Below are 26,809 nucleotides of genomic sequence, written 5' to 3' on the forward strand. Positions count from 1 at the left end.
ATTTTAAAATAAATGGCAGCAAGGGGCGACCATGCCGTTTGCTCAAACATTGTTTGTCTTTGAATAGATCTCATCGAATCGAAATGCATATTGAAAAGCTTGGAGATCTGGGAGCCTTTTAGAGCATATTTTGGAATTGGGAGGTATTCACTGTGAGCCCTTGTTTACTCACCAGGTACCCAAAATACAAATTATGTATCATTTAGTGTTTGCACTTACGGGAATGACGCCTAGAGTCTGCGTCAACAGAGATTATAATTTGGAAAACCCTCTGAGTCACCCAGTCGGAGTCTCAGATCTGATCACAGCCCGATATAATATAACTATATTTGGTTATTCTTCCCAAAAAAAATCATAGGACTTTATCAGAATGGGCATCAATAACCTGGCAGTCCTCTAAATTGAACGACAAGGAACTGCAGAATGACTTGTTAATGTAGCGCTCAGGTTGCACATCAGGTATGAAGGTTTAAGGAATTAGAAACCATTCGTTCTTTTAAAATATTTTTTTCGTCTATCTGAAATTGGTTTGCTGAGGAGCTGTGCGTGTTCCCCTCTGTGGAAGAGATATCCAAACTGCCCGAAGCACCTTGGTAATTGCTGATCATTTTAGGAAGTGATCTGATCAAATCCCTAGAGGCATTAAGATGTGTCTTCATCTTCCAAATAAATGTGAATATATTCAGCGTTGACGTCTGTACTCCCTCTCAGGAATGCGCTCAGGTGAGATCGTGTCTCCTTTTACACTTGTTCACCTGCGACGATGACATGCAATATCTTATTAAAAGCCGCTGACGAAGTCAACAATAGTTTCGATGTCCGACAGCTAAAAGCAAACTGCAAGGAAATACAAAAACAACACCAACATAAATGGAATTGAACCCGCAGCTGATCAAAACCCACCGTTGCAAATCAAGAGATTTTTGTTGCACAGACGCTCCCATTTTATGCAGGTATTGCGTGAACATACCCCTAACAAATGCAAATATTCAGATAAGCAAATGTTCATGTATCTTCTCTCAAAAGTCTCTTTCTGTTACACTATGTGGATCTTTTTAGGTTATACTTGTTTAATGTCCATGAGTGCTTTTGTAAAAAAAAAAAAAAAACCTTTCAACGTTTATTTTGTCCTTGCTGAGACAGTCAAGGTCATGAAAGCTGTTATCTAAAACATGAGAATAATCTCAGGGTTGGTCAGTCTGTTTTTTATGTCCTGTTTGAATGGGCTTTATTCATACAATATTCATGTGTCCTTTTATTTCAGGAGGTGTCAATGCTTTATATAATTGGGCTTTATATGAAGGGAGAAAGAATATTTTTCTTTTTGGCATGTGAAATAAAGGAAATACTTTAGTACAAAAACTTTGTCCGTGAGTTTAAAGGAGGTTGTCTGAGAGACTCTACAGAGAAAAGGAGTGGACATGTTGTTCATGTAAGAATGTCTGTGGAGTGTATTTATGTGGGTGTAAACGTGCCTGTAGCGCCAGGGTCAGGTTCAGCCCTGATCTCTGGTCTGGTCACAGCAGGAGGCACAGTGACCTCAGCCTTGTGACCTCTTTTCCATTCCAACACCAATTTATTCCGTTATTGTCCCTCTTTTTGCATTTCTGCATGCATACAGCTGGCTATTGCACTGCAAGCAATCCACAAAATGGTGGCTCATGGGGAAGCCAGGAGGCCTCCCCTCCTTGGCACAAAACCACCCATGGTGGCAAGAGTGCCAACTGAGGGAATGGAGAGATGAGAGGAGAGGGGGTAGAGTATCTGTAATTTTAGACGGCCGCGGGTTCTACTTACCGAGGGGATTATCCGAAGGTAAACAATGGTTTTAATAGTATTAATTATGTATACAAGTCCCTCTGTTTCCCTTGCACTCTAAAGCACAATCGTGGAACTTCGTCTTCCGTACGGTCCCCGGTCACTTTCCCTATCGATATAGCAATGTTCGATTAATCGGACTACTGGAACCATTAAGTATGACGTAATAAATGTGGTTCTCGAAGTAAAGTCTTGACAGCGCCTCAGGGGGGAGCCAGACAAAGTCATTGTCACCACTGGACTAAGAAGCGACAGAAAGGAACGGTAACTCACGTTACAGGTAGACTAAGGAACAATGTAGTTCGGTCAAACTATCACTTCGAATTACTGCGGGGCGCTCGCGGCACTCTTACCGCATCCCGGGAGGATATTGGTAAAACATCACTGGGGGAGGAGCAGAGGAGTTTGGGACAGGACGTAAGAACAGGAATTTAGGTAGTGAGAAGACGGAGCAGCGACCACCCTTCCTTTATTTAGCCACGACCGATAACGTCTGCTTCACCGGAAGAAGAAAGAAGAAAGGGACAGGAAAAAGGAGAAAGGGAGAAGGGAGAGGTGGTGGGAAGAGAAGAGGAACGGGAGGATGTAGTTAGTTGTGAATACGGGCGGGGTGGNCTGGATAAGTGCTGCAAAGTGCAGAATACCGTTTTGATAGGGGGTATATGTGTGTAGTCTTTAATATTAAACATATATCGCTGGTAGATAGCCACAGAACAGAAGTCGTATCACAATTTAACCAGGGCGGAGCTCTCCACAGCTGAAGACTTCTCCACGCTGCTTTCAAACTGTGAGTAAACAACGTGTGCTTCACTTGTAGGCTGTCTGAAGGTGTACGTCAGGTCTCAGATGGACTTGGTATCACATTAAGAACGATATTCAGTAATAAGTCTGGCAAAAATAACTGGTTTAAATGATTTATTCAAGCTTGCAATGTTTTGAACAGACATCCCCAGTTACCTCATTGTCATTTTGTAGTCCTCGCTGTACACGTCCGGATATCGGCATCGCAACCACAACCTCACACACTGGTACTGAATGTGCATCAAAGTGTTCCTATGGAGACAAATATACAAAAAGATGAATGTAAACGACAGAAGGAGCGATCGAAATGTGTATTTCCTGGTTATTCGACAATAGCTCCTAAATGTACACGCCCCCGATACATCTGCCTACCGTTATATAATCTAAACGGTGTCACCGGCCCAAAACGATACAAGCCTCGATGCAAGCTTCCGGGATTACTCCACGCTCCGAAGCCTCGGCGCAATACATAACAGCATTAGCTGCCAGACGCTGATCGACGGGTCGGTTAAAGGCAGCAACGCTCGCAAGTTCCTGTTTATTGCAACGCTCTCAAGTTCCTGTCTTTTGCACCGCTCGCTCCTATCCGGGCCGCGTGTCTCTGTTTTGATCTGTTTTGATCTGTGTGTATTTACGGTATTTACGTGAACATGCTGTTTCCGGTTACTTTTATTTTGAAATTCAGTTCCTGACGGACGCCAAAAAAGCCCGAGATTATGGAATTAAACCAATAAATAAAAACAAGGATAATTGTATGTTATTGTTGAGTAAATAACAGTGTGTTATTTAGAAAAGAATAACAAATTAGAAGGAAAAAAAGATTTAAAAAATACAGATTTCAGTATTCTGAGGCTCTGAGCCCCATTTATTTTCCTCACAGACGGCAAAAAAAGTCAGAAATTATACGATTTAAAATAAAAGCAATAATCGTGGCTTGATATTGAGTAGAAGAACATGTTTTTATGAACCCCACAGCTTCCGGTCTTCCACGACCCGACCGGAGAAAAAGACGTGCTGCAGGCACGAAACACATTACGAGTAGAAATACATTGCTTTTAAAATCGTTCTGTGTGACACGAAAAAAGGGGGAAATCGTGATGGTGAACACGAATCAATAGATTACATGTCGTGACTATAACACGAAATGCCATGACCATCACGATTTCCCCCTTTTTTCGTGTCACACAGAACGATTTTAAAAGNACACACACACACTCTCTCTCTCTAACACACAAATACACACACACTCTCACACACACACCCACACACACACACCCACACTCCCCCACACACACACACACACACACACACACACACACACACACACACACACACACACACACACACACACACACACACACACACACACACACACACACACACACACTCTTGTGGCTGGACGCTGGCTAGTGCCGCCCTACACACACACACACACACACACACACACACTCTTGTGGCTGGAAGCTGGCTAGTGCCGCCCTACACACACACACACACACACACACACACTTCTCCGGCTCATTCTGTTTTCATTTACTCGTTCGTTATCTGACCAGCTTCAATCTTGTAGGCTACTCACTTCGTTTCTTGTAGCCCTCGAAAAGGTTTTGGAGCTTGATGCCTCGCTGAACGGGAGTTGAATGGCTTTCTTGTCCGCAGCAGCAGAAAGCATTTTCGAATGTTTGAATGAATCAAAGTGGGTCGTCACCGTCGATTTTCTCTTATGCTGCAACACACAGTTGCACGGGGTGCAGAATAGTTTCCCCCCACTTTTTGCCCGGTCTTTAGTAGAAATGTTCGTTGCTAAATGAGCTCTATACAGTGTTGTTTACATTCTGTGATGCGCGAGCTGATAACGTCACGTCAAGACGAGTTAACTTTTTTTTCTTCTCAACTTTGTGTGGAAAAATGCGGGGATTATGCGGCCTTTTGATAAATATGTGGCTTTTTAAAAATCTGCGCCATTTGGCTGATTATGCGGTAAATTCTGCGATCGCAGAATCGCGTTTTTCTGGAGGGTCTAATCAGTGATGTAACGGCACATATTCTGCTCTTGATTGATATAAAAAACACTTGCTGTGACATCATGTATCACTTAAACAAGTTTTATCTAGAAAAAAAATAACTTTCACACTTTAACAAACATCAAACTCTGAGTAAGGGGAGAAACACCACTTTCTGTTTAACCCTTACTCCCTGTCTCACATTGATGATGTACTCCTGTGTGTCGGCCACCACTGAGGAGAACTCCACCAGGACGGCATGAGGATCCTCTGAGATGATGGCTGCCGTAGCGAGGCTGTTCACCGACGCCTGCTCCTCCGTTTCCTCTTCCTGCTGCTCACTGCAACCGTCCTTCTGGCAGCCTCCTGGTGGGAAACAAGAGCCGTTGTTATTATGTTTGTCTGTGTCGGCAAATTACATTTTTCCCTTCAAGTATTCTGATCTGTCAACTACAGAGACCTTTCGCACGCATATGCCGATTCAGAGTCCCGTGCTCAGCAAAGCCTCGGCTGCACTTTGGGCACTTGAAAGGCTTCTCTCCGGTGTGATGGCGGATGTGTCGCACTAACGAACCCTTCTCCCTGAAGCCTCGTAAGCAGAACTGACACACATAAGGTTTCTCATCACCGTGGGTCCGCTGATGCACCTGTAAGGCATTCTGAGCAAGACGGGAAGATACGTCTGTGAATAATAACTTAGTGACGAAATATGTTGTAATATGAATACAAGTTGAGCATTTAATACAAAACAAAGAATAATCTACAAAAAGATTCACCTTGGTCTTGTACCCCTTGTTGCACCTGGAACAGCGGTAGGGTCTTTCATCAGAGTGGGCCCTCATGTGCTCACGTACATGCCCAATGGTTTTGTATAGCTTGCCACATTCCCCACACTTGTACCTCCTCTCACTGACATGGACTTCCATGTGTTTCTTTAGCAGGTAACCAGTTAGGAACTCTTTGTGGCAAAGCGTGCACTTAAAAGGCTTGTAACCTGCACAAAGAGAAAAGAAACACAGAGAAGAATCTTATATTGTTGTTTGTAACAAGATAAAGTTGTGCTTTCGTCTGATTTCACATATTGATTAAGGTTAATCAAAAGGATTTTAGGAGGTGATGCTGCTGTGAGTTATGAATTAGAGTTTTGGACTAACCCAAATGGCCCTTGACATGAAAGCGGAAATAATTCAGTCCCTTGAAAGAGCGACTACAGTGTGGACACTTGTGCGTTTTTGAAGATGTTTGACCATCTCCTGCTTCCTGCAAAAGAATCAAAAGCAGACAACAAGATATTCAGTTTAGTTTTTCTGTTTCTTAACCTTAATAAAAAAACAAATCAAATTGAAGATTAATTATGAATCATTCGTCCCTAAAGTCAGTTGGCGATATGGTGAGTTATTTCCAGCTAAGTACTTAAAAATTATAAATAGCTAATATTTCAAAAAGAAGAAAGAAATCGAACCCTTTTTACAAAGCATTGCAAAAACATGACTGCTCAAAGAATGTAAGTAGTTAACCGGTCAATACCATTATTACTCTCATGCTTACCTCTGTTTCCATTTCAAACTCTTCTTTAATATGGATCTCAGTGAAATTCTCATCCTCATCAGGACAGTCAGAATTCTCTTTATCCATCTCCTCCGTTGCCTCTGAGGTCTCCTCGACCACGGCTTCCTCCACGGCTTCCTCCACGGCTTCCTCCACGGCTTCCTCTGTCTCCATGGCGATGCCAGAGTTGATGATGGCCTGGCAGATGAGGTTGCCTCCAGCTGCTGCAGCAGCCGCGGCCAGCGCTTCAGCTTGAGACTGATCTACTACAACCTAACCACAGGCAAGAGAAAACATGAAAGGTTGGAGGACAGTTTCAGATTTGCCTGTCCCACTGTTTTGGCCAAACTTGACCCACTCTACCATGCTGCACTGCGTTATATATCAAATGCACCCTATTAGGACTAATCATTGCAAACTGTATAGCCTAACTGGATGGTCCTCACTTAGTATGCGTAGGATGCAGCATTGGTTTTTATTAATGTATAAAGCCATTTTAGGTAAGCTTCCACTCTACATATGTGCCAGATTTGCTCCAGTTTGTGACTTTTACAACCTCAGATCCAGTGCCTGGATACGGTTCCAGGTACCTGCTCTGCGGACTGAGGCTGGGAAAAGGAGTCTTTTTTTATTATGGTCTTTGGTCTTGGAATGAGCTTCAATCAAGCCTCAAACTGACGGCACTTGTCTCTATAGCCTGTTTTAAATTGAAGTTGTCAGAAGTCCTTACCACCAGCTGCTCTTGCAGTAATAAGTAGTACCTTTCTTACTGTCTGTAGTGACTGCTTTTTCGTCTTTTGTTTTCTTAGTTATGTTCTCTGTATTTTATATGTTTGTGTTATGTGTTATGTGTAACGTTGCTGCCTTCTTGGCCAGGTCAGCATTGCAAATGAGATTCTATCTCAATGCTTTTACCTGGTTAAATAAAGGTTAAATAAAATAAAAAATAAAAAAAAACCTACATATTTTATGTTATACAATATTAGGCATTACTCATTTTATACCAAACAAGATATTTCAAAATCTATGTTTTGAGTTTGGTGCAGATGCATCGCTGAATAAAGAAGCTTACATCAGAAATTACAAATCCTCACCCTGTTCATATCTACTGACAGTAACAGAAGTCTGCGGGGGACTTTAACTCATGTGTACTGATATCAACAGCGCTGTGCCAGAGGATTGTCCTGAAAACAGCTGTTGAGAAAGAATACAACTTTATTTATGTCACAAAATGTTTATTTCTTTCAGTATGGTCACTGGTCGAGTTCATGGACACCTGTGATGTTTTCACCACACCTGCTACACACTGGATTAAAACTTTCCATCGAAGTTCCAGGGCCAGTTCAAAATCAGGCTCTCTGCCCTCCTGAAAACTGGTTCTCATTTGGAACCAACAATCTGCCGAGCTGGAACTGAGTACCATACCGTCCAAGTCTTACGCTGAACAACAGTTCATGGCGAGTACGGCAGAAATAGAGTAGAGAGGTGTTACCGGGCCGAGGACGCAACCACACATTTTTATAAACTCAGCCAGGCATACGTATTATTACACTTTTAAAAACCACTTGTTCGTTATCATTGCCCATTTTGGAGAGCAGCACACTGATTCAGCATCCGAGCCGTTTTTCTGTTGCTTTTAAGAGTAATCAATACATAGACTACAAAAGAAGTCATGTGGGACTTTTGCATGTTAGTCAGAATGGCTTCAGTGACTATGCTAACATCATCTGTTGGAGCTATATATTGCTTTATTATTTAACAGATGAACATGTATTTTCTTTCTGTTTTTGTTTATAGTAAAGGTATTGTTGTTGAGTTTTGTTATTTAAGTTGGTTAAAGTAGTTTATGCTTTCATGTATTTATGAGATAGGTGGTGGTGGTGGGATTAGCGCACCGGTAGGCCAACCCAGTCTCACGGCATTTCGTGTTATAGTCACGATAATTTAATCTATTGATTCGTGTTCAACATCACGATTCTCCCCTTTTTTTTTCGTGTCACACAGAACGATTTTAAACGCAATGTATTGCTATTGGTAGTATGTTTCGTGCCTGCAATACGTCTTTTTGTCCGGTCGGGCCTTGGAAGACCGGAAGCTGTGTGTTTCATAAAAACATCTTCTTCCTCAATATCAAGCCACGATTNGGGGGGCGGGAAAGTGTGATTGATGTAGAGGGCAAGGAGAAGAGAAAGGTGTGGTGGGAAGAGGGAAAGAGGGAAAGAGGGAAAAAAAGAGACAGGAAAGAAAGAAAGAAAGAAAGGCCACTTCGTCTGCAATAGCCAAGCATCCGATTTATTCCTCCACAGCGACGAGGAAGAAAAGAGTTGATTGGTTTAAGGGACAGAATGCAAGGACAGGGTTTGGAGGAGACGAAGGAGGGGGGTACTACAAAAATGTTAAGAGGGCCCTACAGCCATTCTCACGGCGCTCAGCGGGCGGTCATTAAGCTTCACTATCAAACTGGCTGATGTAACAAGGACATACAGATGAAACATGCACTCAATGGCAAGAAGACAGAAGAATCAAGGTTCACACTGTTACTGAAAACAAGACGAGGGGGACTCGCTGACAGAATTACTGAAATAGAAGCTTCTTGGTGTAAATAATGCAGTATGATTACAATGTACATTCAGGCTAATTATGCTGTAACGATATAGCTATCCCTTTCCACTGCCTGCATGCCTTCTGCTTCAGGTGCTAACACAGAAATCTCACGTTCCCTTTGTCTGCCCCTGACATATGTTTAATTATGATAATTGTAACAAATGAAAGCTATTAGGAAGCCATTCATCTTGGCGCCGCAGATTTTAATGTACTATGAAGATGGGGTAGGGAGGTGTGTGTGTGTGTGTGTGTGTGTGTGTGTGTGTGTGTGTGTGTGTGTGTGTGTGTGTGTGTGTGTGTGTGTGTGTGGTTGCGTGTGTGTGTGTGTGTGTGTGTGTGTGTGTGTGTGTGTGTGTGTGTGTGTGGAAGCGGAAATTCCTCCTCCAGTGTCATTGTCACGGCCATTGTTGCACCGAGGCGACAGGTCTGCGAAAGAGGGGTGCTCCTCTGCCAGGGTGGGCTCCCTTTCCTCCCCCCTCCTCTCCCCCTCTGCGCCCTACCGCCTGCTTGCCTGCAAGGCTGCCGTCGTGTGGGGTTCACCCCCACCTCCACCACCACCTCCACAACCACCAGCACCAAAATAAGCTTCCCCCATTGATCCCCCTCAACCCAGGAGCCTGAGCAGGAGGTGGGGGAGTGCAGGGAGCCTGGGAGAGAGAGAAGAGGAAGAGGGGGGGGGGGGGCTTCGCAGAAGAGCACCAGGCTTCCAGGGGGGAGGTAGGGGTGAGGGCCGGGATCAGGGGCGGAGGAAGGAGGTGGTGCAGTGGAATTCTGGCAGAGTAGCCGACTTGTCGATAGGGTATTGAGCTGCAGCGTGAAGGTTTGAGACCCCTCTGTTCCTGAAGGCAGCACGGTGCTATACTGTATGTTGAAATGATTTATTCACTGCCATCAATGATACATACTCTGTTCAGGAAATCACAGCTTGTACACGAAAGCACAATAGTAATCACACAATGGTACGCCTCAGAGAACAATAGCTGGAAAAATCCACTGAATAATTGTATGGGTTTTTCTAAGGCAGAAGTGATTCCCTCTGCACGGGATGGGGGGGCTATTTTCATCGGCGTGGAGACCTCGCAGTAGCAGCTCCTCTAAATGTGTCTGTGACCCAGTGTTCAGATTTAGCTCCCTTCAGTCTAATGCCATGCTAATGATGAGTGACGCAGGCCCTTATCCTGAGAGCCCTTTCCTCCATTTCCTCCTCCCCTCCCTCCTCCCCTCCCCATCTCCGGGGAACAGCTTATTTGCCTGTTTTTAATTGCATTTTAATTTACATGTAAGCCTGGAAGCACCATGATGAGGAGCTGCCTTCACTCTTCTTCCCCCTTTTTTTTCACTACTGAGAAAATCATGAACTCTATTTTTTTACAGGAGGAAGAAGAAGCTTGAGCAATAAGAGCCTTAAATGAACACAACAAACCGTGGCAGGAAAACCAGCCGCAGGTTCCTCTTTACGGGGTCAACATGGGTTCAGAAACAATCAAGTGTCCGGGGCAGATAGAAACACGCCACGCAGAGAGGGTTGGGCGGGGGGGAATTGGCAGCTTTTCTGGTTGATGATGTTGATGAAGCTGCCATCTTTCCATCAAAATCTAATAAGAGGAAGGGTGGACAGTGAGCTTGCAGATAGACAACTTTAATGTGCTCGTCTATCTATATGGAAATTCAGCTCTGCAGGCGTTCGCACCACTGCTTCTTTTTCTTCTTCTTCTTTTTTTATCATAATTCACTTTAGGGTTTGATTGGCTGCGTGGAGAGCAAAGAGAAGGAGCTTGAGAGGAGGAGCTGAGAGATAAAGCAAGCTTCTTTGACTTGAGCAAAGAGCACAACAGGGATTTAAGATTTGTATTAAATTAAGAGAGATAATCGAGCAAACCACCAAGCGTCTGCCATTTCCTGACAATAACTGAGAAACCGCCATCCGCAGCAATTTTAAATCACAATACAAACAAAGAAGTTCCCGCTCAATATTATCTACTGTTTTCTAGCTGTTTTTCCTCCTTTGTCATTTTTCTTTCTTGGGCATTTCAATTGAAATATCTTGTTTCAATAACTCAGGCTGTTTACCCATCTTCTGTGCATTCAAAGATATCCTGCATTGTAAAAAAAACTTCCCAGACAATAAGCCATAATTCCCACATGGCTTCATAATAACCTCTCACTCCCACACTGCTGCCCTAAGGCAAGATTGTCAGGAGGACTCACTTAGGCAGAGCTGGCAGTCTGCGTGTGTGTGCGTGTGTGTGTGTGTCACTCTTCACCCTGCCACGTGGCCCAGACATCATACACTCAACACAGGAACTCAGTGTGTGTCGCAGGTACTGCAGATCACCACATCAGAGAGACGCAGGCCTCTTCCTGAACACAACAGCACAGACAGCCCTTTGTCTGCTGCGTGGCCTGTACTGTCACTGTGTGTCAGTCACGTGTTAGAAAATGTGCTTACACTAATAACACAACTACCTAAATACATACTTAATGTGGAGAGAAGAGATTATTACTCTGAGTGATGGAAACACATGAAACATCAGCTATGAGCTCATACATTCTTCTAAATATAGTTTGGGTTAAGTGCTTGGGGAAAATAGGTGAAGAGTGCCTTGGAAGGATTTAAAATATTAATTCAAACTATGTTGACATGAACATAAAAAACCTCTGATTACAGTATGCCACTGAACCTAATGTTGTTGTTTTCCTTTGCTTATGTGAAGTTGGCAACTACAAAAACCCAATGTGTTACCCATCAGCACACATTGTGAACGTGGATTTGGCATTTGTTTTTCATGTCTACATCACACATAATAGCTGTTTACAGCATTTTCTTGAAAGACAGGTTGACATTTTATGAAATCTGTCTTTAATCAATACACACACGCTCCTTTGTGCATTGAAAGAGTAATATGTTGCTGCTCCTAAGGCTCTAAAGAGATCTCTTCCGAACAAAATCCACGGTTAAAAAATGCATTCAAATCTTTTTATGTGAGAACTACAAATTCTTTCTCTCAAGATTGAGTGTCCTTGCTGCTTCGGTGGAACACAAAAATGTTGATTTGGTCAAACTTCAAATGAGCTGTTACATTAAAACCACATTAGGAGCACGTCTGCCTATAACCAGGATGAAGAGGAACAATTACAGTGACAATAACTCAATTTTTCACTTTTTATAATATCGAGTGTACTTTGTTGTTCGAATATATTTTTCAGACTATTATTTCCAATGGCAAGAATTCAGTTTCAGACTACAATTTAGCCTAGTTTCAAAGTAGAGCAGACATTTTCATGCTTACTGGGCGATATGAATACATGCAGATTATTGGAATACCCTCTATGTGAGGAGGAACCCCCCCGAACAACAAACACGTTCCGGGTATCTAGAAAAGCCTGAATCAGCAAAGCTTAACATAATTCACAAGCTTCGTCTTTGTCAGACATAAGACACACAGAGAAGATTGCCTCGCTTACAACGGGCGTCCCATGTGTTCCAATTCGATATGGTTTCTCCATGATATATCTCTCTTGTCTTCATGTGATGGTTATTTAAAGGGAGAGCAATGGATTTTCTCCCACATGCAACATAATGGCAAATCAATAACACAAGGCCATATGAGGAGAGTAAGCATTTCATACAGCGGCCTAAACGATGGGAGGCCAAATTGAACTGGAGTTTTGGCAAAAATAATAGATTGATTTTCGAACTGTATTATACAAATAAATGTAAATCATTCTTGCCATTTATGGAGTTGAATACAACATTTCTCTTGATCATTATGTTACATGTTTGGCGGCGCACGTGAGATTTTCCTTCTAAAGTCATGGAATACATCCATTTTAAAAGCACGGTTTCTCTCTCTGGCTTGGGTGCTGTATATAATTTCAGCTGGTTGTGTGTATTTAGCGTGTGTTCGCACACATGTGGAACATGAGGACGGGTAAGCTGATGTGCCTGCAAGGTCCCTGTGGTGTGAGCACACACACTTAAACACACATATGCATGTTTTTCCCAGGGCAAGACCTGTCAGCTAGCAGACGTCTGACATCATGCTCTGAGCGAGGAGAGGAGGGGGCCTCCAGCGCCCGACTTATAGTGAGTGTGAGTGAGTGTGAGTGTGAGTGTGTGTGTGTGTGTGTGTGTGTGTGTGTGTGTGTGTGTGTGTGTGTGTGTGTGTGTGTGTGTGTGTGGGAGGGAAGGAGGAAGACGGTTGTTATCATGACTTATGGATTGGACAGCAGTTTCCTACTGGGCAAAGAAGACAGGAATGGTTACACAGAGGAATGTTGGGGTTCTTTCAGAGTGGAGAGGTTTGCAGGAAGGAATGAGAGGATGACAAGAAAAAAAAACATGGAAATGAATCACCACACCAACCACCAGTAAAGACAAAAACACAGGCAGAGAAGAGACAGATGTCAAAAGAAAAGTTGCCTGGAGGTCATCTGTGTTTACACTTTCCATTCTGTCAGTCACTGCCTCCTCCGCTGTCTTTATCTCTGACACGGCTGGCAATCCCTCCATGACTCACCGCTCTCTGTAGTGCTGCGGACATGGCTTTGCCTGAGGAGAAGGGGTGGGTAAAGGATCGACAGCAAATCCCGCTTAATCATCCCCGCCACAACCGATAGCCTCTGGGTATGAAAGGATGTTGATGCTGTGGGTGGGAAATAAGGGAGTAACACTTCACATCCAGATATGGTGACAGCTGAAGTAACAGTTTGTGACTGTTCAGCTTTACCCACGCTCACACACTGACAAAGGGAAGGTTGTCTTTCCCTGTGTCCCAGGTTGGAGAGCCGTCATCAGGTCGAAGCTCTCGCCAAACTCCTTTGGTCGAGGCTTGTTTTCAAAGAGCCCCTTTTGTGTCTGAGACGAGCGGATGACTAAAAGACTGTCTGTGTGGAACAGTTTTCTCAGTGTGCACACGGTCAGATCAAACCTGATGAGCCTCTTATTCATGTTTTCATTGATCTGTCAACAGCTCAAAACAAAGCATTTCTGCACACAGACAATACGCTGGAAATAAACCTAACCTTACTCCAGTCAAAAACAAACAAAAATACACACACATTCAAACATACTACATACATTAGCCCCCTTCTCATACACACAGGCACACCACAGAGGCTGAGGAAGAGCTACAGTGCTGTTTTATCGACAGCTTTGTTCCACTTTTCACACCTTTGCACAAACTGCAACTGCATTTGCGCTGTGTGTGCACACAATCACACACACCTTTTCCATTCACACTCAAAAAGCCACACACAAACAGATACCCAATGGTGCTGTGGCTGAAAGTGAATTATGGAGAAAAAAATCACAGTTTCCTAGGGTTTTTCCAGAAGACATTTATGGAGCTGGAATTGGGGCCCGGAGCAGGGCTTGGATGTGTGATGTTAATCTAACACTTTTTAGTTTGAGAGTGAGCAACACAGAAGCTGAACTCACACTGTTTTATCTTCGAACTGAATCTGACTTATCAACTTTACTGGCACAGGCACATGCACGCACACAGTCGGGCAGATAGCGTTTTTGTCACTCTGGTTTTCACATAGAATTGAAGTTGAAACAATATTTCACTTATGTCAGTGAGGCAAAAACATTCAATGGATGGTGGTGATCCAAACAAATATACAAATGTATGCAAAAGAGCGAGACAAGCTTCTGTTGTACCTGGATGCAGCACAGAGAGAACGAAAAGAAAAACAACACTGTATATTTGAGGCAAAATCGCATTGAACTGCTCATACATCCTGCTAGATGATAGATGCAGCTGCAGAGATCCAAGCAAGAAGGCAGTGGAATAAAAAGGCTCTGCAAACACACTACAGACATAAGACAATCTTTCTGGTTATAATGCATACAAGTGCAGACACTTGATCTCTCTAAATACACACACCATCCTCTTCTATCATACTTGTCATCTGCTCTCTGATATTTCTGCAGAACTGCCAGATCGTGTTGTTTATACCAGCTCAGCTCAGCACACACACACACCATGAGCTATGAGCACATGTTTGAAGCTGAAGAGAGAAACCGGTTTGTTTAGCGCCACATAAACAAGTCTGCTCGTTAACTAGTGTCCACTATGAAAAGTATAAAGACCTCTGACCTGACCTCACAAGCAATCAATGCTTCACAGCGTAATCAATGATTCTAAAGACATTAAAACATTCTCTTACCAAGGGTAAACAATCTAAATGAGACATTCTCCTCGAGACAATACCAGTTTGTAAATGTCTCTCTGAAGTCCCTTTGGGTTTTCTGCAGAAGAGCTCCTTCAAAGAATCATTTTAAGCACCAGAGAGAAAGTGTGCCTCGGGGATCCATAAAAATAGAGCAAAACAAAAAGAGAAATAGCAACTAGGAATGCAAAAAGACAGCATGCCGGATAATACACTGAAATGTTGTTTATTTTCTAAATTGTAAGATGTCCTTGGGTGCTTTGAATGGCGCGTCTAAATAAAATGTCCAAATAAAATGAAACTGACCAATTATTCATCAGAAAATATAATGCTCATAGGCTGAACCCAGCAGACTTGAGGACAACTCACATGTTTTAAAATGACTGTTCGAATCATCTTTATCTTAAAACTTGAGGCTAAGTTGTATTTTGGTACCATGAAACAATATACAAAGCGATTGATTGATGTAAAAATTATTCAAATAGAGATTATTTGTGCAAATTCTTTAGCAAATGCTGCCAGTGTTTCCGAATCACCCTCCAACCGAAAGTGCAGTCGCTACATAACAACTAATGAATGGCCCATTTAACCAACAGATTGATAGTAAATGGCTGGTAAACTCCAGATAGTAAAATGAACGCTGTAACGATGCCATAAAACTGAAGTGAAGCCTCTGTCACGTGATGTGACCTGGAGTTTGACTGCAGTTCCCTCGGAGGGATTGATTGAAATGGCCACATGAATGATTGCATCAGTCAGATTATTGATGGACACGTGAAGAAAGACTGTGTAATCAAACAGTCCCCGGTGTGTGCTCAGGTCACCCCGATGGCTATCAGCAATAAACACAAGATGGAAGAAGATCAATGTCTGAGTCTCAGATTTCAAAACGGGAAAACATGGCACGTGACATGAAATCAAGGAGAGTAAAGGTCAGTTTTGAAATGTTTTGTGTTAAAACTTTCACACTTGGTGGTAATGGTCATCCTAAAAGCCTGCACATGTTGTACAACATCATCAGATGTGGCCGATTATTCTTCATATAAACTAATTTTCCGTCACGTTTTAATGTCACACATATGTACAAATCCTTTTCCCTGCGGGCCTGTATGTGGTGACCTCTTCCATCATCTGCAGCGGAGAATGACTTTGATTCCCATTCCAGCGCCTCGTGTCATCCATCTCTCGCAGCTCTGTTGTCTTGGGCTGCATTTAAATGACAGTGATACATAAGGAGCATTACAAAGACAAAAAGGGTCGGCAAGGCCCAGTTTTTGCACCCGTAAAAACCGTGACAAAACCACACCGAGGCCATGCATGAAAAAGTGAGCTGGGAATTTATCTGCCCCCGTTTTAATGGCGGCATCCAGAGACTTAGTGTGTGTGAGGATCCCATTAAAATGCACTACAGAAAATGAGATTTGGGGGAGCCCTGTGAAAAACCATGCATGTAATCATCTCTCTTCCCCTCTCAGTTTATCTGCGAAAGGATTTGGAGGAGGCTTTGGTTCCCCACCCGCTCTGCCCCTCAACCTCCCCCGCACCACACATTAATATTCATAGAGAAGATTCTCTCCTTGCTGTCTGTTGCTGCCTGTAGCCCACAGACTTGGCTTATTAGGAATCTAAAATATGGCCAGCGGACTGTGTGTTGGGAAAGGCTATTGTGATTTTCATATACTCCAAGGCTCCACACGGCATGAATTATGTTATAAATCTACGAAATCTGTGTTTGTGTGTATTTAGTTTTAGCAAAAATGTCACACTTCATTTGGCTAATTGGTCCATTGTGATTTTGTTGTGTTGTGCGGAGCAATAACAGAGTCACGGTTCAGCGTGACTCCAGGCCGACTGGTGGGGCTTGTGGTTTGTTTCGGTCAAAGTTGTGTGAGTCAGAGTGAAACTGCGCTCCACTTTGCCTTTCCTGCTGTGGTTCATGATGCACATTATAGAGCGGGAGAGAGATGGAGGTGACTCATGCCTCCCATGAACAACCTCAGTAATGACATGCTTAAAGTCATTAGGTCCACCTTGTAGATCTGTGAGCAAGAAGCGGCACAATGAACACACATCACAGCATTTCCTCTCCTCTGCAGGGTCACCTTAATTCGGTTTATTTCCCCTCACACAAATCATGAAATAAAACTAACTTCCGAGTTTTTATCTCGTTGCAGATCAGGTGTGGCAGGATGCCAGATGTTGGCCTACATGCAGTATGCAAAACATCCACCTGTCTCACACGGACACATGCCGCACACACACAATACATATTAATGTTATGAAGAGTCATCTCCATGTACATTTCCATGAATGTAATTCAAATAAATGATTCAAAATGTTATCAAAGCCCTTATTTGACTCTAGAGATAGACAGGAAACCAAGCAGTGAGGTAGTTCACGTTGAACAAACATTCTGTGTTTACATGCCCCACATCTCCAACCACAGGCCACAAGTGCACTCAGGTATTAATGTCCTCAGGCAAACTGTGACTACAGGCCGGCGAAATGTATGTAGTTGCACTAAAAGTCAAAAGAAAATCAGCAACTTGTGTATGAGTGCATTTAACCCATATTTGGCTAGAAACTATATTTAGTATGATAAAAAAAAACAAGCTTCAACACTCCTTCAGATGTGTCTTGATATCTGGTACAAACATTCTGTGGACAGGTATCTAAAAGTACAACTTCCACATTTTGAGCTGTGTCTAATGAGTGCTCACACTTTTAACAATGATTGAACATGATTTCTTTTTTTAAATGACACATATCAAGCATTGTATTACTTAAATGTCTTTGATATGTGTGTATACTGTTCATATTCATCATGGTTTTAAAGATAGCACACACTTGATTGTGCTCTTTGTAGTTTCTGGGATACAGATTTTATTATCATAATATTTTTAGTGTTTTGGCACATGGGACTACGTTTTTATTTGTATTTAAATATAATGAAATAAAAAGAAAAACAGCATTCCCACGTGTCCGAAGACGGAATTGTGTATAGTAACAACAACTAACTTTAGGGTTTGACCGATTTTGAAAATGTTTGGGAGCTCAGGGAACTTTTTTATTTTTATTAACAGATGGGTTAATATGATAAACTGCAGGCAAGTCAATAATTAACACACACACACACACACACACACACACACACACACACACACACACACACACACACACACACACACACACACACACACACACACACACACGTAGATGGTCAAAATGTTGGTTAAAGCTTCTGCAAACATTTGCCTGCGCCCTATCTGACCCTCTCCTTCAGAATAAAGTGAGTGGAGTGCAGCAGAGTGTAGTCTCTCTCTCCCTCTCTCCCTCAAACCACTCTCCTCTTTCACATGTAAATGAGTCTTTAATCTCCGCTGCTCTAATAGACAACCATGGCAACGGAGGCAGGCCTAATGAGGCAGAGGCGCAGGTTAAAATCTGCCTGCATGCTTCCAACATTCGCACGCTCAACAGTTTAGATACAAAAACACGCTCAGTCACGCATACGCACAAATTCACACTCACACACCAATGCATACATGGCACACATGCATATATCCTATTGAGCGTCATACCTCTGCACTGGTAATTTACTGTGAAAATGTACATTGTTAATGTCGTATGAATTGAGAAATAAAAGGGCAATACAGACTAACAGCAGATTAAATGTATAGCTGGAGCCTTTACAAGCTGTCACTGTGAAGCATTTGACTGAGTAATTAGACAATCCATCCAAATGAAGCATGAAATTAATCATAGACTGACAAAAAAATCAATGCATCGGTATGAAACAAAGCATGAAATGTAGAATGAAGAGAAAATCATAAGAGGTAGTGGTCTTAAGAATTTGAAGGAGCAAAGAATAAACAGACAAAACTGACCACACACACAACTTTGTCTGCTGAAACATGTGTGTAAATGAAGATGCTGCACACACACACACACTCCTGACAAAACTTAGAGTACCGGTTTAAAGGCACTCAAGTAGTGCTCATTTCCATGTGAGTGGTGCTGATGCTCTGCCACTCTGTTGACTATAATTTACAGCCATATTAAATCCATTAGACCAACATGAGTTTTCAGAATACTTCTCACCACAGACAAGCTTTGCAGCGAGCTGTAGTCCCAAACCTCAAACACAGAGACACATGCTATACAGCAGAACGTGGGGGGATGTGTGTGTGTGTGTGTGTGTGTGTGTGTGTGTGTGTGGTTGCGTGATCTGAACTACAATTCAACAGCAGTGTTACAATATTTTATGAGAAGATTATTATTGTTAACCTTTAAACCCTGTTTAACTGGTTACTTTTGGGAAGTTTAATTTATAAACATTCCTGACACACACACACACGTTCTGTATGAAACTGTTTAAGTATCTAGTGTTGCAGGAACATTAGAAATGGATACAGAAAGCACTAATTGGTGGTTATATTTCTTTCCATTAGTGTTTTTGTTCCTGAAATGCTACGCTGACATGCTGAGGATGTGTGTTTGAGCAAATGTGGTCACTGGTTTTGCCCCAACCAGTTCATTAGTTCAAGGACTTTTCCCGCGAAAAGTTAATTTACATAGAATTGGTTCACCATGAACTTTAAGTTTAAAATAAAAAAGAACTGTTTTGCCAAAATGTGTACAGACATTCTTAAAAATATGTATACAGACTTGAAATGATGCAGGCTCCATTAAATCATTCAGGTTTGTATTGCATCAGATGTACGTGTAAAACAAGGAAATGAAACACTGTCTCAGTACTTGCTCTTAAATTACTATATCAACTGCAGTGGAGCAAGTGATCCGTTAAATATTTGCACAAATACCACCGTGCCGATAAATACAACCTGTCACATTTGTGAGCGCTCCTCTCTGTTCCTTCTCTTAGAGACACTCAGGAACAGATGTTGACACGCTCCTACAACACCTTTCATTGTAATTATTCTGTGTACACCGACAGAGCGCTATCACCTCACACAGGGGTCTGTTGCTACACTGGCCTAATTAGCAATTAACAGTCATATAGTCATGAAAACATCGTCTATTGGGACTCACTGGGGGATGAAGGCTGTAAAGGAGAAAAGAAAGAAAACTTCACAAAAGAACAGATCTTTTCTCTTATCCTGATAATACATAGCATAAAAAGGAACCATTTGATTTTTAAAATAGAAGACGCAGTGTCCTAAATATTTGTAATATAACATAATTGCGTCCTTTGTCTTAATAGAAAGGTGGCGGCTGGAGAAAGACAAAACATTCTCCCTCTCTCCGTCTTTGGTGCAATGTTATTTTTGCCCTGAGGCCCAACACAATTAACACCCACTGCCAACTGGTAAGTTGTGTGGGTGTGTATCTGTTGAGTTGTGCGTGCATTCATGTGTTTGTGTGTGAAAATGCGGTAATGTGTCTGCTCCAGATACATAAACTGGTTTAATATGTTTATTCATTCACGCAACAATTACAGTTACTTCCAACAAAATGTGTGTTTTGCCATAATTATGGATGCACATGCATGTCTACAAATGCACCATGAGGGAAATTTGAGTATGATTGATTTAGATTTTCATCATTTCCTGCTCCTAATTAATTGCTCTTCAGAAGCTAATTTCTCAGCAAATGTAAAATAAATACGCAAGAAGGCTGTGTTTAATTTGGCTCACAAAGAGGCAAATAAAAGGAACACACACACACACACACACACACACACACACACACACACACACACACACACACACACACACACACACACAGTTTGCCATGCGGCATCTGTTAAACAAAACACAAATCTCCCCAGATTGATCAGAGGTAATAAAAGAGTACACCCTATTCTCTTAATTTATGGCCTCCCCTGTGTGTGTGTGTGTGTGCGTGCGTGCGTGCGTGCGTGCGTGCGGCGGCGGGTGTGCGTGCGTGCGTGCGAATGAAATATGAGTGGATAATCACAGGCCAGGAATTCTTCCAGCGGTCCGGCCGGCCGGTATGCCGTGTGGAGGAATGCGGAACCTGGAAAGTCAAAACAATGTTTGCTAATGGAATGAGGGAAAAAATGACGAAGGGCGTGAGGAGGGTCCAGGAGGACAGGAGCGAGGGAGAGGGAAAAAAGGAGTGGCAAAGAAGTGGGAGAGGAGGAGGAATGAAGAGGGGAGGATTTTTTTTTATCAGGCTGGAATGAAAATATATCCCAGCCTTTTAAGTGGCATCCAAATCTGTCAAAGCAGTGGGTGAGCTGAGTCCAGATATGAGGCATAGCTTGAATTTAATACAAAAAAACCTGCTTTGAGTGAGCATGCTTTTCAAGAACCAAAATATCCATAAGTACTCTTTTCAGGTGTTATGTTTATTATTTAGCTCCAAAAATCCCCCCATAACCGGGGGTTTACCACGATAATCGCTCTTATTCACCACCTTCTCCCTGCTTCAAACCTCATTTATAGCCTCCCATGCACCATCCAGAATCACTCTTAATCTGTGTAAATAAGGAAATGCCCCTATTTCGACGCACGCTACAGAATAAAAGATGCATGAAAATGAAATGCATGAAAATGCATGAGCCTCATAACACAATACAATTCAGAGGTGTGGAAATCTCCCCTCCTTAATCCAGAAATCAGTGCGGTGGAAAGAAGGATTTGGGGCTGTCACTGCTAAGCTTCTTGTCCCTGGTGTATTATTGGAGCTGTGGCATAGAGGAGAAACACTGGGAGGATGATGCCGCTGCTCAGCACATTGTAAACAGGTTTCAGTGTTTGGAAATTAAGCATCTTGCCACAACCAAGTTTCCAGGAACGTAGGAAGAATGATGGCATCGACGACAGTGGACGCTTATCTCTGCGCTGCATCTGCAGCTCTGACTGCTGAGCTGAAATCTTTAGATGAATAAACAGTGTACGCTGGTGTCTGGTGCAGGACAGGTGGGAGAAAATGTGTGCAGAATGCAAATGAGAGTCACAATTTAGTAGCAGTTTCACACATTTTACCATATTTTTCAGCTCAAGAGGAGCACGATGCACCTGAGACATTCAGACACTGAGATGAACTGCCTGCTGTTAATGAACTGAGATGTGTGCACATTATTGGAGAACTGTGTTATAGTGCCTTTTATCTGAACATTTAGAGCATTACTAAATACCCTATAAGGTATGTAAATAAATATGTTGGTGTTACGCAGCATTTTTTTGGGAACTAGGTGTTGTAGCAGAACTACAGCCGAGTAGAAATAGGGCTTTAGGGATTCAGCATGCAGGAGTAATGCATAAGACATGAGCTATGTTAGGGGGTTGAGTGGGTCGCAGCTCCAACCGTGTGCTATTCATAGACCCTGCCGATAACAGGTTGACTTCTCTGGGAAAAAGCTGGCAGCGAGAGGGGGCAGGGTGGTAGACGAGAGACAAAGGAGGGAGGGTGCAGGAGAATTCACCTGTGGGAAGAAACTAAAACATGGCTGGGAAAGAGAGGAGGATGTTTTTGGGCTGAAACAAAAAGGAATGGATGATAACGCGAAAGAGAAAGCGTCCTTCTATCCAGACACTTGCCAGCAAAAACATAAATTAAAAAGGGGAAATGAGACAGTTTCCACCAAACAAACATCCTCATGGCAGTTACATCACAGTATGGAGGAGAATCACCCTGACTAATGTCCCTAATGTATGAATACACTTCTGTCATCAGATGACAACAAGGTGACTCAGGACACTCATACCACGGCCTCCTTCTACAGCGGCAGCCATCATGTGACCCAGTGTGACTAACGACCATCATGTCATCCCTGTGACTACTCCCTGTCTGTAGCAGCAATTTCACACTCTCACGCTCCATCTTCGAGCTGAAGAGAGGACAGAAAAGAGAAGCAAGAAATACAGAATTACGTCTTTCTGTCCACATAATCTATGCCGGTCTTTTCCATGGGTGTATAAAGAGAAGGGACAGCATTGAGGTAGGACCTCCATCGTTCTTATGGAAGATACTCAGCAGAGCATGAACAATAAAAAACAAAGTTAACAAACAAAAAAGATATAAGTATACATTTACCAAAATCTGTCCCATCGGTTGGGCCCTTAGAGCAAGTAAAGAAATGTTTTCCTTATGTCCAAGCCGCCTGGTCTCAGCTCATTAATAACAACAACAAAAAGTCTGGATTCAATGGGTATTTAGGTGTTCTCAATGGGTAGTGGATTTACCTCAAACAAAAGGATCTTCTGATTTACAGACACCTCCTGGACATTGTCCAATAGTGATTTACCGCCAAGGCAGTTCTAGGCCAACTTAGAGCCAGAGCCCAATCTCGAACCAGTCTTCTTTTTTGTATTCAAACTGCAGAGGTGCCAAAAATGGCTTCAACTTTGGCACCAAGTCTTAGCCCGACCAACACCAAAGCCAAACTCTGCATACGTTTCCACATGGTCGAGTTGGTACTTTAAAGGTCCAGTATTATACTGTTTTTCATCAATATATTATAGGTCTCAGATATATACAAACATGTCTCTGAAGTGTTTGGCTCGAAATACCAAACAGATCATGCATTGTGGCACCCCATAAACCCAGGGCCGTCCCTCCCTACAGGCCGATCACGCAGACTGCGTGGGGCCTCACCTTGCGGAGGGGGCCCCATCTTGTGGATGGAGCCTCAACTGAGCCGCAAATTAGTGTGGCCCTGCATAATCCCCTCTGTTTCAGCCCTGTTTCAAAAGTGCTGATTCTCTGTCTGTTACTTTAGATGAAAATAAGGAGCCCCTCCCCACGCCCCTCTGAGAGATATTTGGTTAAAAATAACTCAATGGTGCTCTAGGAGGAGAATCAGGTGATAAGGTTACCTTGGTTGGTTATTGGCTAATGGTTACATAAGCCAAAAAAACGTTATGACATCATAAAGTGGCCAAGATCTGATCAGCTGATTTTCAGACAGGTTTTTATAGAAATGGATCAGGACAAAAAGAGAGAGAATCTGAAACAGTGGATCTTGCACAATAGGTGAGCGCTTACTGCATATGAGTGCTCTTTATTACCCACTCATCCCCAATAAACCTGATTCTGATCATAAGTAACCATGGTGTCAGCATTTAACAAAAGAAGGCGTACTCACTGCTGCGTCTTCATTCTTCCCCTGCAGAGAGAACATATTTAGTTTCAAACCTTTAAATGTACATAAACTTGAGGTTTTCTGGTTTTAGGCATATCTCTCTCATTCTTGTTACTTGGTGTCCTTTTACAAAATGTACAAAACATGCATAAAGCAAAACCTCACCAAGAACCACTGTCTAGAATACAGAAATCCTTATTTTGGGAGCAAATAGAACCAAAGAATGTTGACTAGCTTACCAAATCAATCATTTGAAACAGTACTTCAGCTTTAAAGATTTGCAGTTTAATGATACAATTAGAACAAGGTGTGTTTTGTTAATCAGGTGGACGACCCCTTTAACGTCAGTCTATCTGAGTGCACTGAAAGCCCCTCCCTGATGCAGACTCACAGCCAGCAGCTGGATGTCGGTGTATGTGTTCATGCTGAGGGGGGGCAGGGAACTGCAGTGCTCCTGCAGGGTCACACGGCGGGAACACACACTGCTCTGATCCTTCAGGAAGCCTGCAGAGGACACAAACAGGAAACAGCAGCTCACTAAATCAACAGCACTTCCTTGAAACTCTCATCAGTGTGTTTCCATCCTGAAATAGTAGTGATGAGATGAGAAAGACGCTTATTTCCTAAACGGCAGACTACTCCTTTAACAAATAACAAGGACTCCAAATATTGAACTGGTGCAACTGAAATAATGATAGCATAGAAAGATGAAATCATGTGAGTAAATAAAAGCATGAAGCATTGCCCTTGTTTGAGAAGCAAAGACAGAAAAGTGTCTGCTGTGTTACCCCCCCGCTGGCTTTTTGTGTTGCACTTTGTGTTATGACTGCAGTCTTGTGACTCTGCCTATCCTCTCATAAATGTTGTTGTTATGACACTTCAGCAAAACTACAAATACATGTTCATCTCTTTCAAATCAGTTCTGCACATCATGTATATTTCTATTTACTATCCTACAATCGCTTCGTGAGGACCCATTTACAATCAACCAGTGGGTGGAAGCGTGACAAAGGTAACTCCATGTGAACAAGGGGGAGTACTCCCAGCTCAGAGTTCAAGCTAACCTTAATCAAACTCCTGACATGAAGCGTTCTTACTGTGATTGGACTTATTAAAAAGGCTCCAAATACTGAGGATGTATTTCATATCTGACAGTCTGACACTGTGATTTGAATCTAGATACTGTAGATATCAATGTGTAGCTTACTGAGTCATAAAAACCAGAGATGATTCAGTATTTGACTAATTCCTGTTCCCTTGTTTCAGTCAATATGGCTTTGGTTAAAATACTGAAATAAGTTCTGTGGTCAATATAAGCTAAGGGGATTTCTAAGTGAATTCTAAGACCTATAATAGGTCGCTTAATCCCCCACTGGTGATGTCCGAAGCTTTTATGTGTCATAAAGACAGTGGTTGCTAACAACTGACTAAATAAGACTAGTAAACGCCATCACGGCAAACATTAGCCGCCTTTAGCTTAGCAGGGTGATTATGATGTAGTTCCTAGCCTAACGGTAGCTTTTCACTTCTGCCTATTGCATTAATGCTTCAAGAATCCTACATTGGTGTTAAAATGTAGGAGTTATCCTTCTGAACAAATCGTGTAATTATCATAAACCAGTTTTGTTTTGGCAATATTCCAATCCTAGGGAATAGTCCCATTGCTTTTTGTTGAGGGATGTTATGATGACTTCCAGGTGGGCCTACACAAATACATCATCAGCGCACCCTTGCTGACTCACTTTGCTCTCTTAATGCTGTCTCTTCTTGTTCTACTGTCACACTTTGAAGCATGTATCATTGCCCCATCATCACAGTGAGGATCTGACGGCGTTTACCTGCAGGACTGCTGTCCACACAGTCAGCCGTGATGGCAGCCGCTGGCAGCAGGAACACCCCTCTGTCCGCTGTCAGCATCACTTCCCCATACTGGAACACACCACAACACACACCTCACTTTGCTGTTTCATGATTACAAGCAATGGGTTTGACACACAGACGGAGACTTGCCTGGTATCCAGACGAGTCCTGGAGCTCTGGAGAGGACACCCGTCTCTCCTCTGAGCCAAACATGAAGCTGGTGAACTCTTTAAAGAGGGAGTCAAAGCTGCTGTCAGTGGGGAGGGCAGGAGGGGGGTGAGACAATCCACCAACACCTAGACAGGACATCAAAAAGGGACAGACTCTGTGACATGGCAGCTTACTCTGTGTGGTACCATCGGCCTACAAGGAGCCATACAATAATAATATGCACTGACTATTCAATCAATCAATCAATCAATCAATCAATCAATCAATCAATCAATGTTTATTTATATAGCCCAATATCACAAATGTTACATTTGTCTCAGTGGACTTCAAAGTTTGTACAGAATATCAGTATGACAATACGACACCCTCTGTCCTTAGACCCTCACATCGTACAAGGAAAAACTTCCAGAGAAAACCCACAGTTTAAAGGGAAAAATGGGAGAAACCTCAGGGAGAGCAACAGAGGAGGGATCCCTCTCCCAGGACGGACAGACGTGCAATAGATGCCGTGTGTAAATTGAAAAGATAATACATTTGCAACATAGGTAGTCCAAATGTTTGGAAATGCATGTGTGTATAATAGGAAGATGAATCCACGAGGATATCCATCCAGGACTCATTTCCAAACATTTGGACTACCTATGTTGCAAATGTATTATCTTTTCAANGCACGATGGGAAAGTGTGTGTGTGTGTGTGTGTGTGTGTGTGTGTGTGTGTGTGTGTGTGTGTGTGTGTGTGTGTGTGTGTGTGTG

General features: G+C 42.7%; 2 protein-coding genes across 2 annotated transcripts; both read right to left on the reverse strand.

Moving 5' to 3' along the window:
* Window positions 1–4,604: 4,604 nt before the first annotated feature.
* On the reverse strand, window positions 4,605–13,725 carry LOC104965338 (transcription factor E4F1-like). The gene is made up of 9 exons (XM_010794296.1): window positions 13,509–13,725; window positions 13,295–13,420; window positions 9,275–9,421; window positions 8,582–8,634; window positions 6,171–6,443; window positions 5,777–5,882; window positions 5,399–5,616; window positions 5,083–5,281; window positions 4,605–4,988 (listed from the first exon to the last, which is right to left on the reverse strand). Exons 1-9 carry the CDS (start codon window positions 13,723–13,725, stop codon window positions 4,765–4,767), a joined length of 1,563 nt encoding a protein of 520 aa, XP_010792598.1. The 3' UTR covers window positions 4,605–4,764.
* A 3,050-nt stretch (window positions 13,726–16,775) lies between these two features.
* On the reverse strand, window positions 16,776–26,275 carry LOC104965339 (tectonic-1-like). Its single transcript, XM_010794297.1, has 5 exons — window positions 26,035–26,275; window positions 25,863–25,953; window positions 24,416–24,528; window positions 24,028–24,048; window positions 16,776–16,946 (listed from the first exon to the last, which is right to left on the reverse strand). The coding sequence occupies exons 1-5, from the start codon at window positions 26,191–26,193 to the stop codon at window positions 16,776–16,778; spliced, it is 555 nt and encodes a 184-aa protein (XP_010792599.1). The 5' UTR covers window positions 26,194–26,275.
* Between the last annotated feature and the right edge of the window lie 534 nt (window positions 26,276–26,809).

This window comes from Notothenia coriiceps, unplaced genomic scaffold, assembly GCF_000735185.1.
Source record: "Notothenia coriiceps isolate Sejong01 unplaced genomic scaffold, NC01 NC01_scaffold00037244, whole genome shotgun sequence".
NCBI classification, from domain to species: Eukaryota; Metazoa; Chordata; class Actinopteri; order Perciformes; family Nototheniidae; genus Notothenia; species Notothenia coriiceps.